We start from the raw sequence: 18,193 nt of genomic DNA on the forward strand, positions 1-18,193 counted from the left end.
GCCAACAATAAATAGATGAATTACGATTTTTACTTTTGTTTGTTCGGGACCCCGGGGTCCCGCCATAAGGTTCAATTATGAAGGATGTCTTTGGAGTTGTATTGCACTGTTTCTAATGCAAGGAAATGTATATACTTTTGCAATTGGTACTTATAGACTTAATATTGTTTACCAATTTATTTTAGGGATTTGTCTACCTTCCCTCTACCTTGCACTCCGTTTGTTGTATTGTTTGTTGTTGGAGCTTTCTGATCCCCTCCCACTGGACGTCTCTGAAAAAGAGCTTCATAGGTCATCAGATTTCTCCAGAATAAATAAAGATTCTGATTCTGCAAGCACCAAGCCACTTTGTTTCTGTGTAAACATGTATAAGCAGGTTTCCACTTTTGATCCAAAAGCTGGTCCTACTTCTTTCATGACATCAAGAGTTATTTCACCAATCCAAGAACTTTATTTAATGTTTTACAATTAAGATTGCCAGTTTAACTTCCACCTGTCTTGCTGACAATATATAGCAAACGGTGATAAGATGGCTGTAATTCCTCCACATTCAGTAGTATAACCAATAAGTGTTTCCTAAAAACAAGACAACTGAACAATTATAGTACTAAGAAATAATGTAATTAACAGGATGACGACGATATATAACAAATACGATGGCTCAAATGCTCTAAGATTCAGTCATAAAAACCACAGATAATTGCAAAAATAACCCAACAATCTGAACATTATAGTGCAAAGAAATAATATACAAATAGCTGAATGCATTAATACTGCTTTAAAACAAAGATTGTGCACAGACCAATGAGTAAATAAGATAGTATCACCACAAGACAAATATTTCCGCGTTCAGCACTGAGGTTGTGGCGCCACCTCTGACACGCGTTCAAGTAAACAGGAACTGAATCCACACTTCCTGCTGGCAAGGCAACTTGCTTATCCACCGAGATCTATTCAGAAAATAAAACATTGAAGGATATATATTGCTCATTGCTCTTCAAGTAAAACAGATACATTCTTTTGATGTATCTGAAATAAATATAAGTAGATACACGATTAAAATGGGCCTTGTATGTCAGACGGGAAGCCGCTGGCGACGGCGTGGCATGTTTCTCCCGTTACTCCGAGGATCCCTTAGAAACAAACCGCTTCGTTGGGGGAACATTTGGGATTTACATAGAGTTGTAAATCTCCTCTAAGCATGGTGCGTGGTGTTAGCGAGGCAACGTGCACCGACCCACAGGTCTTAAATAAACTGGATGAAGTTAATGTCTTCGTTTCATTGAGCGAATTGTTATAGGCCGTATTCTTATTCATCACATGCTCGTGGCTTAATGCCATGATCCACTCGTGCAATTTTAGGGCAATCGTGTTCCGGCATTAACCATGAGCTATGGCAACTTGGTGGTGTTTGCTTAACAATGACTGGTCTATAGAGTGAGATCATCTGCAGTTCACATGACTCAAGCGGCCCATCATGGCCCATCAGACCAACTCACCACACCATAACTCCACGTCACCACACCACCATCTCCATACCGTCGCACACGTAAAAAAATATTAACAAGCCAAACTATTGCCTCGCATCTAGACTTAAAAGCCACCACATCTTTTTTAAAGAGGGCGAGACATCGACTCGTCACGTGATCTCTGCATCTGATCCGATTGCAACTTGCCATGCCAGTTGCCCACGAGGAGGAGCTGCGATTATATTTGTACAGATTTTTTTGTTTCCATAATTTGTTTTTAAGTCTACCCTGTACACACCAAATATATAGTACAGATATGACATTCAAATTACAATGCTGAACTTGGAATTATTGCGTGAGACGAAAGAAAACTAAACACCGACTTGAAAAAGGTCAAACCGCAATTCACTTGGGGTCACCCCGCAGTAGTAACAGAAAGCCATGGCCGTTAAGACGAGATTTCTATCATAGCAAAAAGGCACTGGAGTGCTTCACACGAGGCAACGGTCGTGCGATCTAGCACAAGGCAGCAATGGTGAGGGGTGATGGCTTCAACGCCTGTGGTGACCTCTTGACCCCATTGTTCTGTAAAAGGTCTGCCCCGCTCACAATGCCACACATGTTGATAACTTCACTCGGAATGGCATTTCATATCCTTGTCTATTCACATATTAGTGCCACAGTCACCTGTAACTTCATTTTGTGTTTCTACTATCAGTCTAAAATGATTTGCCCGAGCCGATTTGCACTAAAGGGAATTTTATATGTAACTTTGATTTAACAGTGAGTCATGTTCGTGCAATATGTTTGATTTCTCATGTGATGGTTGTTTTCGGTTTGGATTTCTTGTTTTGCTTGTCATTTTGGCGACTGTAACACTCTTGCAAATGAGTTCTCATCTGGCTAAACGAAATTAACTTTGACACTTGAAAAGTGCCTAAACAGATGGATGGCCTCCAAATTCCACTTTTTATCATTTGAATACCGGCCAAACAGGTATTAAAACGTCAGGTACCCACAGTACTCCACCACGACGAGTGGTCGACAATATACTGCGGTGTATACTTTTACATTTTGGGTGGACAACGGCAGTACTGGATGAAGAGACTTCACGAGGCATGCCACCTGGTGTAGATATGCCTTGACAAATATCTTCCAGCATTTAGTGATGTACTGCTGACCATGACCATTCCAAAAGGATACAGTGCTTTACGCATTACCTGAGGAAATAAGCGACCACCTTGGCTTGGATTGAAACCCAGTATTCTTTGAGTTGTGGGTCACATCGTTCCAGCCACTGCACCATCTGGTGTAGATCAAGAGTCATATTGAAGAAACCCCAGAGGGTGCAACTAATTCTACACGTACTCTTCTCGAGTCTTCAGTGTAATCACTCATCGCAAAGCTGCTCACCGACGTATCTGTGAAGGTACGATCAATGTTGAGCTTCATAAAATCAATCGCCTCTGTCGACGTTAACTGAACTGCACACCTCTCTTTATGCAGCAACGGAGTGGAAATGGCCGATGATGATGATGATAAAACGCTCATTTTCAAGATCCTTCGAAGTAGATCTCTAGGTCGGCCTTCTCCTCCTTCAAGACTTTCAGCATATCTTTGGTTGTTTTAGTGAAGTTGTTATCATACAGCCTGGAAGAAACAATACAACCACAAAGGTTAAACTTTAAACAGGTGTTGGACAAATCAATGAAGACATTGCCTCTTGACAACACGTGCCAATTCTGTGATTTAAAACTGCTTCTGTGTTTGTATTACAAAAATATATAGTTTTACATATGAATAGACAATAAAACACAATCGTCAAACACCGAAAGCACGCGGATGTTCCTGAATCCAGGTTTACCATCATCGTAAATAGTCTGAAAAACACAACATGAGTATTTAATACCGAGCGTAGATGCGCACACCTGCAATCAAAAGCATATTCGTCAATAACACTGGCCTGAAATGAAACCATAAATAATAGTTTAACAATTTGTGGAAAAAATATATAATAGGCGACGTTGACACCATGTTATCTTCTGGATACGCTTTGTGATTGCGTGGTCTGGGTTGGAGGGTCGCACACACGCCGTCACGCGTGGGAAACGTCCTGCAGACCGCGTCATGGCCTGCGAGGCAGCACACCAACAAGGTTGCTACAGCAACAAGGTTGCTACAGCAACAAGGTTGTTGGCCTGCCCGTGTGGATGTTTAAGCGAATGCATTTCTGTGTGTACGGCTTTCCACTGGGCTCCACAGATTCCTGTCATGCAAAACAAAAGCTTAAAATGGAACGAAACCCAACGCACAACCTTCACCAACACTGACAGAGAAGGGAGAGCTTCTTTTTTTTTTACAAGAAAAATTAATCGGTCAAACATTTAAAGAAAGACGCCCGGGGAATAAAAAACATTTCTTGCAACTCAGAAGAAGTATTCCTGGTTAAAATAACTATTATAATTTTAGGGAATGGTTATCCTTCGCAGCATATATTCGAAAATCTAATTAAACTACAGGGCTGTGCTTTCAATGTAGGGATGCTACCTTCACTCTTCTACGCCACCGCAATTGTAACGACCGAATTCGCATTTCACGTTTCTGTAATGCAGTCTGCTTTTGCCTTGTGAGTGCCATATGAATGCCACGCACCAGATCTCCTTCATTCCTCTGTTGAGCCGAAGACCTTCGACGATATATCTTCCTCCCTCGTCGCACATATGATTGTCTCTCAACCTACAACATAAGAAACATTTTCTTATACACCGAGGAAGAAAAATCGTACGTACGTACGTATTCTATAACACTTTCCATTATACTTTTGTCCTCAGAAATATTTAATTAGTCGTAATATATGTATGTTGAAATTCTTTTGCTCACCGTATGTGGCCAACCGTGTTAATCGGAGGTGCGGGGGAAGGACAACAAACGATGCTATGATGTAAACGCGTGATGTTGCGAGTCGACGTCACACGTAATGGCATCACGAGGAAGCGAGGTGCGTGCACGTGGAGTGTGATGTCATTGCCTTGACCTGAAGAAGCTTATCAACTTGGCACTGGCTTTTAGTGCCAACTCTTGGGCAACCCTTTTATTAATTGGGCAACTTATCTGTAAGGACATGTCTAAAATGGTAATACCGCTTTATAATTTTATACGCGTAAATACTAACCTCAAGTTGGTTAAAGTTGTGTTGACCTTCAGCATCTCTCCGATGTAGCGCGCTCCCTCCGCACCGATTTTGTTGCAGGCGAACCTACGGCGTCAAAGGGTTGGGGGGGGGGGGTCAGGCAATCCGATGCGACGCATTTCGCCCGAAAGAAACGATTCCTAATTATGTGACTAAACCGTCCATGATGAGACAACACACAACCTGGGAGCGAGCGTCCCGGGAATGGTCTCGTGGCCAGTGAACTGAACAGGCACCGCTGTGATCCTGGGTTTGAATTTGGGTTTCAGACACCTGCGATTAAACTGGGTGGTCAAGTGTGGTTAGTTAATGGTCTCAACCAGGTCAAAATTAACTCCTCAACAAAATCACCACGTATAATTTCTCTTGCGGTTGTGAATAAATAAAAATATAGCGTGGTTGAAGTGTCACGTGACGAGCTGTAGGAAAGAGTATAAGTGCTGCCTCCTACTGCGTGCCACTGGAAGTGATCTCCGAGGTAGCTCTGCAACGTCTCGGAACGGGGAAGGGTTAAAGAGGAAGATCCGGGGGAAAAGCTAGCACAGGTGGCAACGCGAGTACTTCAAGGTGGCAAACCCTCACCTGAGGTCATCCAAGCTCGTGTTCACCATCAGGGCCTCTGCCACATGTCTGGCTCCCTCGGCACCGACATTGTTGTGAGTAATGCTGCAAGCGAATGTGCAGCGAAACATATTTTCAGACGACGTATTCATACGTACGACACACAAGTACACACGCACACTAATGTGAACCTATGAACAGCGGCAGAAAGCTTTTAAGGCGGAAATGTTAAATGTAACCAAAGCATAACGTTTGTTAAAATAATTGAACAACCCGACGTAAAATAAAAGGAATCTGACAGACTTTGTTTGTATGGGTTACTAATTTGTAACATGCTTATACTGCCAGTTTCCCGACAGGTTCTACTGTAATAATAACGGTGTGTTTTGGGGCGATTCAGTACTTACTAGAGAGCCTTTATCCGACAATCCTCGCTGCGCAGGGCTTCAGCAATCACCTCTGCTCCCTTCTCCCCCAGTTTGTTGTTGCTGAAGCTGTCACAGGATACAAGAATAATTTTTTTTTTAATAGTGCGCCCTTCAAACCACAGTGTCTCAGTGCTTAACCACGTGATAAATAATTAATAAACACTGAAAATTTTTCTTCCAAAAGTATTTTATTGAACAAACGATGGAGGTACACACAGATGGCATTGTATGGGAATTGACAATAGCATAGGCAAAACGCGGAGTACAATGATTATTACCAACGTGTTATATTTCGAACCTGCCTATGCCATGTGCTTCAATAAACTCTACATCCCTGGTGTCTACTTCCTTAACTTGGATAACCCTCGATAAAATTGTATTTAAAAAAAGGGTTAAAATAACTTAAAAGGAACGTGGAGAAAAAGATTAACAGCAGCGGAAAGAGGAGAAAGGGAGAGGGAGCTTGGAGGGAGGTAGAGAGACAAGGAAGCGGGGGTATAGCAGCCAAATACTCTAAACGCACGTTGTTTCTAAGTGTGGGAAAAATCCACGTGACCACGGGGAGAAATATACAGCAGGTGTCAGGGTCGGAATCGAACCCACGACCTCCTGTATACCAGGCGAGGTAGTTAATATTTCGCCACCGTGGTGCCCTTATGACAAGGGGCAAGTAGATTCCAGAGAAAAGGCAGGGAAGTTGGAGACATTTGGGGTGGGGGGGGGTAGGGAGTAGTAAGTTTCTGGGGGTCAGGAGTGCAGATCGCTCCGTGCCACGACCTTCAACCCCCAGTAAAAAGAGAGTATGACGAGATATTAATTGTGGGAGGGCGTCAATCCGAAATATACCAAGAGGGAGTGCCACATCGAGGTGGTAAAATGGGAATCGGAGTGCCCACCCAAAAGGATTTCAGATTGAATTTCGATTTGGAGAGTAGGGATATGTAAAAAGACCAGATATTTTGAGAGGTGGAAGAGAGGGAGAGATGAGGGAGGATAGAGATAGGGGGGGACAAAGCTGCAGAGGATTTTTGAGCCCGAGGTCATGGGAAATGTGGCAACGGATGAGGGAGCCAGCGAAAGGGGGAAAAAAAAACGGGTGAAGGGTGGTGTTCACGCGATCGGGTGGGAATGCGGGGCAGCACCATTTTGAGCCATCCGGAGTTTGTAAAGGTGGACATCAGGGAGGGCGTAGAGGAGGGAGTCACGGTGGCCAAGTCAAGAAGCGATAAGGGCACGGACACGCAGCTCAGCAGCACGAGCCACAAAGTACACAATGTGACTTTATCTTCTTGGTTCTTTCGGTAAAGTCACGTAGAATGGAAATAATAAAATAATGAAACATAATAAAATAATTCTCCGATGTTTCGGCCACAACGCAACCAGCCATCCTCAGGTGGAGAGCAGGTCTGTGAGCAGGTCGACAGATCTGCTCTCCACCTGAGGACGGCTGCTTGCGTTGTGGCCGAAACGTCGTGAGAATTATTTTATTATGTTTTATTTTTTGTTATTTCCATTCTACGTGACTTTACCGAAAGAACCAAGATGATGAATCCCTGCAGTCACGAAAGCTTTAAATCGAAATGTGACTTTACTTGCATACGTAGAGCCCTTTTACCGACCTACTGCTGGACGAGGGAAACTCCATGGTGTGCGAGTCGCGAGGATTATTTGACCGTGCTGTACCAAAGTTGACACTTGAAACAACCATGCCAATTTATCACCGCTTCAGCACACTCTGTGTGTTGGAGATCAATCGCCAACAATTAACAATTCGGTACAAATTTGAAGTAATAACTCGCGCTACACGTGCACTCGTACCACATCTTGGAGTAGAGCGGAAGGATGGGGAGGAGGCGTCGGAGGCCTTCGTGGTTCAGGTCGCAACCCTCGAGCCAGAGTGGCAGTTCTTGCCGGGAGGACGTCGTCAGCTCCAGCTGCAGCAGAAAGGCTAGTGCCGTGTAGTCACACGGGCGCAACGTTTCGACCTTCCCCCTTCCGTGCAGCAGCAACTTCACCTACAGCGCGCAAAGCCACGGGAACATTCACAAACGCATTCCACCGCCGGCGGTGGAGTGGTGGCGCAGCGGTTTGCGTCCTGCGATTGGTAACAAGAATGCATAGTCTGCGGCACGATAGTTGTCGCCATGTTCGATTCTCTACATATGCATACCTGTCAACGCATACGGTTTACCCGTATTCTTGTACAGGGAAATTGAGTTCAGGTCCATACGGCGTACAGCCGTTTCAATATGGGCAATTTTGTTTTGTTCTATTTGTTTGTGTTTCTTCCTTGTGATGGGACTTTGTAGGATGACCGCTGAGAGTTATAGGGGCACGGGGTGACCAATAAGGTCTGAATTGGTCTGTAATAATGTAGGCACTGATAAGGGGTTGGCAGGTATGCATGTGAGAAAACACTTTTTTAAGATGCGGCAGAAAAAACATGATGAAAGTATCACTGCAAAGTGCCTCTGCAGCATATTTTCTGTATCAATATGCTGGTTTCGACCTTCTGGGTTCAGAGAGCCGCTTGCTTAAACAAATATTTTCTTGCATCATAAAACGCAATTTCTTGCTCAAGCCACTGCTGGCAGAAGGAAATACACGGCAGGAATCACCACAGCATGCCGAATAAAACAGAGGGAGCGCTGGAAAGCTCCTGACAAAAGGTATTGGGCCTACTCTTCCACGCCTGAACAGATATCTTGGAAAATGCTTTATAACATCGTTCTGCAAAGCGAACAGGGCAAATAACCAAACTACCTATAACAATTATCACGTGCAGTCGTGAAGTTTTTGCGCCTATGTCTGGGCCGCGTTAAATGCTCACCGGCTCCACAATGCTGGTGATGCGCAGTTCCTGCAGGCAGTACAGGACGTTGATCGACTGCTCCGGCGGGAGCTCGCCGTGGGTCACCATCACTTCCAGTTTGGCCGCCACAGCAGCTGCATCGGGGCTGCTCCGCTCGCCCAACAGGCCCGGCAGCAGCTGCTGCGTTCGCTCCGACAGGAGTCCCGCTGCGAAGCGGCAGAACATGTCGAGGCGGCCTTTGCCCGAGCGTTCTTGCGACGCCCTGACGGCGCACAAGAACTGCCTCCGGAGGTGCCTCTGCCGGTTGAAGAGCCTGCTGACCCACGCCCTGCCCCGAGCTGCCATCCTAGCCGCCGGGCCGTACTCCGCGCCGAAATATAGCCGGCAGGACGGGAGTACCGCGACGACGAAGTAGAGCGCGGCCAAATACTCCTGCAGCGTGAGGTGAGTGAAGTGGAACACCTGCCTGCACGACATGTTCTCCTGCTTCAGGAATTCACGCAGGAACATGCTGGGGACGTTGGACAGCACCACGCCGTTGGCTCGCAGGAACTCGTCGGTAAACTCGTAGCTTTGAGAGAGCATGCCAAGAAAGCTGACCTTCCCCAAATTGAGAATCCACTCACGGTACTTCGTCAGGTCCCTGCACAGGACGCGAACGCTCCGTGTGTCCTCTGTGCCGTGATAGGAGATGATGAGTTTTAGGAAGGTGGAATATATTTCGGTCATGGTCTGCGGGCCATTGCTTGGATCGCTTTGTCCCTGTGGCAGCATATCCTTCAAAGAGTGAGTGACTATCCAGCAAAATGCTGGAATGTGACACATCAATAAAAGGGGTTTATTCATGTTGATATATCGTTGGACATTCTTAGCTTTTTCCTCTTCTCCGCAGTGTTTTAAAAAGTACTCTTTCCTCTGCTCGTTTGAAAACCCCAAAATTTCAACAAAAAGCTGCACCTTGTCTTCAGGTATTGTCCCACAAGCAGCTGGCCTGGAGGTCACCATAACCGTCGCATTTTCGAGCAGGCTTCCCCGAAGGATATTCACGAGCATGTGGGGCAGACTCTGGGGGCGACGCACATCGGTGCATATCGGAGTCGTCTCAAAATTCAGGTCGAGCTTGCTTTCGTCCAGACCATCGAAGATGACGAGCAGACCTTCCTGCTCGTCCTTAAGCATCTTCTCCAACTCATCCTTCAGGTGGCTGTAGTGTTTGACGACCAGGTCGTGCAAGCTCATCTCTCGTTCCAGCTCCTCCTGATTCAGCAGCTTGAAGGTGAAATGCAAGATGGTGTGAAACTGCAGGAAGGCCACCTCGTCTGCCCAGTCGCATATGATCTTCTGGAGAAACGTGGACTTCCCCACCCCGGCGATGCCCAGCACGAGCACAAGCCGGGGCGCCTGACCCGCCACGTCCAGGAATATCCGCTCGTTCTCCAGCACGCGCGTGAAGGAACCGTCCTCGTTGGAGAGCGACTGGTACCTCTCGATGTTGTCCAGCACCTCGTTGCTGGGCCTGTCCGTCACTTTTCTGCTGGCGACGATGGTCGTCGGCACGTAATGAGAGCAGACCATCTTGCCGCTTTGCCCGGACACCCCGTATTCATGCACAACCTTGTGCCTTTTCTTCAGGCACTCCCGATGCCTCTGCCGTTGGGGGCTCCGCGCGGTCTGCGAAGCGTACTCCTGACCGTCCATGACTCGGAGGAATATTTCGCAGCTCTCCTCGCCCCTGCCACGTAGCCTCGCCAGGAGCTCTCGCGCCTTGTCGTCGGGAACCCTCCCGGCGCGCACGCGGTGGACGTCATCCTCCACGAGCGCTCCCCTCGCCAGCAGGACATCGAGGACAGGCTCGACGCACGTCCTCAGGGCCTCCACGAAGCCAGGAAGATTCTCCCGCAACCGGTTGACATTTGCCATTTACTGGGGTTTTCACGCGCTGAAGCTGCTCCAGATGCAGTTCTGTAACAGAAATAAAAAAACGAACAGGTTAAATACAAGATCATGGGTCACCTCAGACGCATTATAAAAGGTATAGGGGTAACAAGGTAAAGGTGCAGCCCTGAAATGTTTTGCTCTTGCCACGACTGGAAGAGGGGTCAGCACTAGAGAGAGCTCTGGAGAACCCCTCTATTTTTTGGCCTACTCTTTCACACTATTCTATAGACAGTAATAATCCCTCGCCAAACACGGACTTGCCAACCACGGCATTCATGTACACACGCTTTATTAGTTGTATACCAATTTTACCAAAGGCGGCCGAGACATTTTGAGTGTCCACGGCTAAGCACGGGTCCCCAAAAAAGCATTCGCAACGTTTTCGGGGCCGCGCGGTTCTCGTCCGCGCCACCGTGACGCTACGCAGCTTGTGAGCTGTCCGTCTGTCTTGTTGACCGTGTCGCACCGCAATCACGCAGCGACGTGTACCGGGACTTACACACAAGACAAAATAATGCAGCATCCATCCAGCCTAACTTTTTTTTAATGAACCGAAACAGCACCACCGATCCAGCCAACATCACCACTGTGCCTGCTTCCTCACCTGCCCACTCACATGTCATTAATGGCCCGGAGGAAGAGGGTGGGGCTGAGCCATTCCTCCCCACGCCCCACCCCCCCATTGTCTCATTGTCATCATCATAATCATGGACTTCTGCCCTCAATATAAAAATGTAAAGTTCACTTAATGTTTATGTTTGATTATGTTATTGTATAATGTACTGTATTTGATTAGTGTTTAGTTAAGAAATAGGCAACTTACTTAATCCACGATGAGTCTGACCGCGGCCGGAGTTCCCTTGACCCCTTATTGCCCATAGGCCCCCTGTTCTTTGTGGAACAAACCACAAGATTGTCTTGTCCTATTCATTTACCACGTAACAATGTGGCAGACACCCAGAATGTATGCAGACAGTAACAACCGACCAAACCGAGAAGTCCGACTGCATGAGATGGCATAAAAAACACAAAGCACCAGGCAACGTCGCAATGCCTCTTATTGAGGCAGCAGCCCAACTCAACCAACCGGTTCTGATTCTTTATTAATATTATTATTATTCCCCATTCACCGATGGCATCGGTTGTTTTAAGTAGTTTTCATTTATAGATATGTAAGTTACAAAACAGGTACGTGTAAATTTGCTTGATTAAAAAATATAATTTAATAAAACCAAATTGATATTGTACATTATATACTCAACATGCTTGTGTCCGATTAGACACGCAGACATGTGTAGCGGCTCACATAAAGCGGTGTATTTTCCCATTAAATGTCACAATTGCAATTCGGATTAACACAGTATAGTGTAGTAAGTGCAAATGGACCCCAATACTCTGTAGAAGAAAAACGTCGCAACTTGGACTAGCAGGGGAAAGGGAGTCTTATTTATCTTATTTTACACAGCGAAACAGTCATTGGTAGAGGAAACGAGGAAGGCTCGGGGGAAGTTCAAGGCCTTCCTCTTTTTATCGACCTTGAACAGTGGCAGCAATTAAACCAGATGTTGCCTCTCAAGATTATTTTCCAATGATGGCGGGGTGGGAAGTGAATTCCATGCTGGCAGAGGCAATTGTACGTGTGGAGAATTCTAACCGTTTTTTTACTTCCCATAAGCTCTGCCAGGCTTGAAAAGAACTTCCACAAACATCAGAATTCGTGCAGTGGAAAACAAACAAGTCAAGTTCTGCCCATCCACTGAAAATATCGCCTTGAATTCAGATGACATGGCCTTTCTGGTACCTTCCAATATGCTGGATACGGTATTGGACTCCAGCCGCGGGTCAGTGTCACCGTGACCTTACACAACAAATAACCTTTAGTTTCATTATAGTCTTCAAAATGTCATTACGTCCCATTACAGAACAATGAATAACACTGGTCGCGAAAGCCTACGTGGCGTTAAACAGAACAAAAAGGCCTCCGCACAAGTGAACACGTGCAAAACAGCACTTATTTATAGTTGGCTTTAAGATGGGCATAAAACGGGTGCAAGTGGCACAGCGGTACCGGGAGCTCGATTTCCGCAAAGGCTAACACAGCAGTGGCGAGCGGAACTACCGTAGTTGTGGCAGCCCTCCTCCCTTGCCAAACCTGCACTGACCAGCGTGACGCGAGGCTCAACGACCACCAAGGCCGACAGACACGGCGTGGGGAGGAGGCCTCCATTCATCAGTGGATTGACAAAGGGGCTGCACGTTATAATTAAGATGTGAAAGATGATTTTATACGTAGGATTTCATGACTGACATGATTCATAATTAGTTAATTTTGGATTAGATCGTATAAATATAGTTTTTTTTTAACTCTAACTCTCAACCACCCAAGAGCCAATCGTATGAAGTTGTGACATTGGGAAATATGCCAACTGATTCGGGAATGTTGAAAAGCTAACAACATTTGACAACTTTTTAGGACCTCACCTTGTACAAAATGGTAGCGTCCGAATCAATTGGCACATCTGTCCACGTGACAAGGTTATCTGATTGGCTGTCAGGTTGTGTAGCAGGCCTATAGGTAAACAAGTAATTTCTGTTCTATTATTTTACCATGTAAGGCCCACGGAGATAAACAGCTCCTTTTCAGAAGCGACCTGGCTACAAATGACAGCTCAACGAAGTGGCTTATCATGTGGACATTTATAGCAGCAGCCAATACCTTAAACGCACGTTGATTCTAAATGTGGAGGGAAACAGCAGAGAACCTAGAGAAAAAATGCACGCAACCATGGGGAGAACAGGCAGACTTGCAAATATACAGGCATCAGGGTCGGGAACGAACCCACGACCTCCTGGATACCAGGCGAGGTAGTTAACATCTCACCACCGTGGCGCCCTACACGATCTAACCCAAAATAAACTAATTTTTAATAATGTGAAACTTTCTCTGCTACAAATAAAAAGACTGCTTTCACTAAAAAGGTAGAACTAAGTGAAAACGTTGAAAACCCTTTCCCGTAACATGAGCAAATGCCGGATATTGTGGTGAGGTTTATGATTTAAACGTGCATTTCCCGATATGGCACACGCTTTTGTGCAACAATTTAAAAATACATTGGCTGGCAGAGAAAAAGCCCAATGAGATTGGGAAATGCGTGTACTTTACAGCAAAGTCATACTGCAGCAAACGGAACTATATCCCTGCAGTCACGAAAGCTTTAAATCAAAATATAATGTAAGAGTTGAGATTTTGCATTCCGCAATGTTGTGCCGCTTTTCACTTTATTTCGTCACTGAAGACAAGTTCAACAGTAATTTAGTTACTGTAATTAGAGCCCCAGTTAAGAGCCCCAGCAATATTACATTTAGCTTGAAGTGTCAATAACAAATGGTACTGCACTGAGCGTAAGGAAGTGATTACCGCGACTGCAATAGAAGCATTTTCATACACATAAGAACCTGATTTTTGTATATTAATTGATGGTGAGGTTTCATTCTGGACACGTATTTGTAGCAGTATAGAACCATTTCATGCTACGGTGCGTTCCGTAATGATGTTAAATTCTGTTTTAATTTGTTGCACGAGAAATTGTGGTTATTATCTACCTTAGACGTTGCCACGTACAGCGCGCGTAAATAATGTGTTGTCCTTTCCAGGCATATCCCTGCACCAGAGATTTAGTTTTGGCTAACAATGTGTTGTTAATATTTAATTATATGCGAAGGATACAGTACTTAGAACAAATGCTCGAGTAAAACACTGCCAAAGAGGAACAGAGACTTTAGCACAACAAGAAAGCAACGTAATCAAGACCACTCAATCACAAATACCAAATTGAATGTGTTACAGGGCAGCCTTTTACTGGTTAGCGGTTGCACAATCCAGCCTTGTTTATATTATACAGAGTTCAGTGGGACAAAAAAAAGGTCCGTTCCACCAGAAGGTGAACCTTAAAGAAACGACAGCTACCTTTTGCGTTTAAAGACGTGTACCGTAATCGTCTGTGTTTGAAAAGAGCCCAATGAAACTCAAGTGTGTAAAATGCACTTCCTCTTATCACGTTGGAGCGACGTTTCCTCCAGGTGGCTGGCTGGGTTGTCAACGTCCTTTCAATCAGCAGCAGCTATGAACTAGCTGCCTACTCATTGTCCATACGCCCACACTAAATGACACATGCAAGAAAAACACATTGCACTGTACTGGCATTTAAATGTTACTAATGTACACACTGATGTGACCCGTCCATCATCATCACAATGGCGATGATGTAAACTTACATTCATTGCCACTCCACGTGTCTCACCATTTCACACAATACTGTACAATAACATACCACTTTGTGTGCATTCACGTGATCACAACATATGGACGAACACATTGGCAAATGGTATTTATTACTGGGGCAGTCTTTACAATAGAGTACTGCACTTATTCTTGGTTCTTTCGGTAAGAGTACTGCACTGCATTCAATCGCATCTTGAGAACAGGGTCATTAAAATTTCAGCAGAGTATCAATGAACGCATCACCCTAATAATATGAAGATAATTTAATGGACTGAACTCACATGACAATCAGCTGGATCACTCACCATTAAATGGTAAAACAAATCAACACCGCTGACCTATTTCAAATACAGGTAAAACCTCTACATGATGCATAATAAATACAAGATATACCGGGCTGTAATTATAATACCGTGGAAGAGTAGGCCAATTAGAGGGGTTCTCTAAGATTTGAAGTTTTCGTGACTGCAAGGATCCATACACTTTGGTTTTTTGGGTAAAGTCACGTAGGTGAGAAATATTAAATAAAATAAATTTAATCACGACGTTTAGGAAGCAACACAAGCAACCGTCATCAGGTGTTGACTGCTCCAGCAAAATTACTGAGGCATATGAAGAGGGTTATTCAGAGACAACGTGTTTATATAGGGTGTTAGGGGGGGGGGGAGTCAAGGGGTGGGGGGGGGCATGTGGCAGACAGTGTGCACGGTCGGGCACGGGATTAGCACGAGTTAAGCCGATCGATAACCATCTAGATAACCATCTGTATTCTTTTGTGATGTCAGGTCGAGGGGAGTTTGTGCACGGGTGCAGTATCTGCGCGACGAGTGATGGTGGTGTATCAGGCTGGGAGTAAAACACTGGAAGACATGGATATGGCTGTACAATTATAAGGCAGCTAAAGTTTGACTTGGTTGATGACATCTTTCCAATGATTGCTTAATTTACAAACCATCCTCTCGGTTGAAGTTGTGTCTATGTTTGTATATCTGGATGGCTTCATGGACAAATCTTTACCGAAAAAACCAAAGAGTATGGGTTCTCTAAGAGCCATCTCTCCCTCTCCTGTGGAGGTCCCACTGGCAGCGATGTCGAGAGCAAGCACCATCAGAGCCACAGCTGTACCTTGACTCATGGATTGAATTTCAGTATTACACAGAAACATGATTTTCTAAATGTCCCACAAAGGTTGGTCTGCCGACAGTGAAACAGTAGAATGATCCACACCCAAACGCCACCCCGAGGGGCTTCTGAATGCCCAAACCTGTATTCGTACAACTATTTGCGACAAACATGTTATCATCTCACCAGCCACGAGCTCTCCACTACTGGATCGCTGCAAGGAGAGACTGAAAACAACACGTTGCAGTAGTATTGCTCTTGTGCGTGTCACTGTACTGTATTGCTAGAACATTACAGGACTGCACCTCTAAGAGGACAAGGCTTTAATAGACCACGTGTCCCTGGTATTCCCCTTACGTGTGTGTGCGCACTGGGTGTGCCTCGCGTCTGTGGGGAGTGCAGAGACGAGGCTGCCAGGGGCTCCGTGCGGCTCCCTCTCGTGGCATCGCCACGGACTCAGCGGTTTAATAATCAAGATAATTATATTTAATTATTAAATTTAAAAAGTCACAGTATTTTTTAAATATTCTTGGTTCTTTCGGTAAAGTCACGTAGATAGAAAATAAAATTAAAAATAAATTAAAATAAAAGCAAAAAGCCCACGACGTTTCGATTGCAACACAAGCGGTCTTCATCATGCGGAGAGAAAGTATTTATATTTTAATTTTCTATCTCTGAGACTTTACCGAAATAACCAAGAAGATGAATTCCTGCGGTCACGAAAGTTTTCAGTACTTGTACTGTACGGTGCTTTACTTACAAGCGCTTGCATTGAACCGCTGAGGCTACTCGATATTCCTTCTGTGGGCTACAAGCTCAAATCCCCGTCGGGGTTCGACTCGGCCCATCATCTTCTCCGTGGTCGATACAATCGGTATCAATTTGGCCCATGATGGCCACTCAGCTGAATGAAACGCAGCACGTTTTAACGACCATTAGATTATCATATTGTCCGGATTATAAGACGCAAACAAAACTCTTGCTTGAAAATACGAGGGGGTGTTGCGTTTTACAATCCGGAGTTTACGGCACTTGTATTCGTCTAAGCGACGAGCACTCGTACAGATACATCATTATTGTTAGACGTATCCCTAATAAAGCACAATGACGATCGCTTTAACTGGTAACAAATTATGTTGGCAGTGGTGCACCAGGCACAATTGACAACGAGACAACTCAACACAGCCAACAGCAACAGCGGATTCAAAATGAAAACAAGGAGACGTTTCGGGCAAGGGGCCTTCTCTGCACGGCGCAAGAAGGCCACTGCGCGAAACGTGCTGCGAAGGGTCATTGCCCGAAACGTCGACTTCAACTGCCCACTTACAAATGCAACGTAGCGGTCTGGGTGGTGTAATCAGCGCTCACCAGCTCGGCGTTGTCGGTGATGCCGGTAGCTCCACTCACGCTACATCCTTCAGCGCGTTGTGCGTGACCCCCCATCATTCACTCGCTTCTCTTCCTGGGCCGTGGTCCAACATGAACACACGACGACGCAGCGACATCTTTCTTCACAGCCACAGTAGGCAAATACACCCGGGCGGGCTGGCGCTGTGAGTGCAAGCGGAACACGTGGGCGGGCACACTCGCTCTCTCTCTCGCTCTCTCGAGATGTCCACAATTCCCTTTGTTTGCTTTCACAACACCCACACTCGCCGCCTCTTACGCCGCCAGTAAAGTTTTCGTTAATTGGCTAAATCCAACAGCCACCCCTCCCCAACAATGCGGAGGAGGAGGAGGGCGTGAACGTCTGAGACTTGGCCAGAGGCACGCGAGCCGGTGGTGATGGGTGGTGGGTGACTCAGTGGGCTGCCCGAGTGGCGTGGCCGGCTGATGCCACGTGCCCTGGCAGGGCGGGATTCACTTGGGGGCTTCTCTTGGCCCGGGGAAAGTCCCGCGGTGGCCTTTAGTGCGGCTCCCGTCAAGACACAATAGTGAAACACCCCCCATCATCATCACCATCACCACCATCATCATCACCATCATCGTCGTCATCACTACCACCATCATCACCATCGTCATCATCACTACCACCATCATCACCATCGTCGTTATGGTGCTGCTGTCAAAGCCCACGATGGTTTCAAATGGCGTGTCGGTCATCACACTGACGATATCTTAGGGCCGTCCATAAATAACGTCACGCGATTTTGGACGAGTTTTTACTCCCCCCCCCCCCCTCAAATATGACGTCACAAAGCTCTGTCCCCCTTCCCCCCCAAAAATATGACATGCTTCAAATCGCTTTAAACTATTGTCATTGTAGTGCGTATTTAATGTGGCGCTGCAATCTGATGTTGTAGGAAAAAAACATTTACTAAAAAGTCTATTTAATTAAGGACGGCCCCTTATCGGCTCAAGTGCCCCCCTTCTGAGCACACTCGAGTTGCT

The 18,193-nt window shown here is 45.8% G+C and overlaps 1 protein-coding gene across 3 annotated transcripts; it reads right to left on the reverse strand.

The window, feature by feature from the left end:
- Positions 1-1,420: 1,420 nt before the first annotated feature.
- LOC133347205 (NLR family CARD domain-containing protein 3-like) lies at positions 1,421-17,500 on the reverse strand. 3 transcript variants are annotated; one of them, XM_061559308.1, is made up of 9 exons: positions 17,171-17,500; positions 13,115-14,558; positions 8,479-10,422; positions 7,467-7,663; positions 5,628-5,714; positions 5,242-5,325; positions 4,642-4,725; positions 4,122-4,205; positions 1,421-3,119 (listed from the first exon to the last, which is right to left on the reverse strand). In XM_061559308.1, the coding sequence occupies exons 3-9, from the start codon at positions 10,378-10,380 to the stop codon at positions 3,023-3,025; spliced, it is 2,535 nt and encodes an 844-aa protein (XP_061415292.1). In that variant the 5' UTR covers positions 10,381-10,422; positions 13,115-14,558; positions 17,171-17,500; the 3' UTR covers positions 1,421-3,022. The 3 variants fall into 3 exon arrangements, with proteins under 3 accessions (XP_061415292.1, XP_061415273.1, XP_061415282.1); XM_061559289.1 differs by lacking the exon at positions 13,115-14,558; XM_061559298.1 differs by lacking the exons at positions 13,115-14,558; positions 17,171-17,500 and adding an exon at positions 10,898-12,797.
- Between the last annotated feature and the right edge of the window lie 693 nt (positions 17,501-18,193).

The sequence above is a fragment of the Lethenteron reissneri genome, chromosome 3, assembly GCF_015708825.2.
Source record: "Lethenteron reissneri isolate LAM-NWPU_2019-01 chromosome 3, ASM1570882v1, whole genome shotgun sequence".
Taxonomy (NCBI): domain Eukaryota; kingdom Metazoa; phylum Chordata; class Hyperoartia; order Petromyzontiformes; family Petromyzontidae; genus Lethenteron; species Lethenteron reissneri.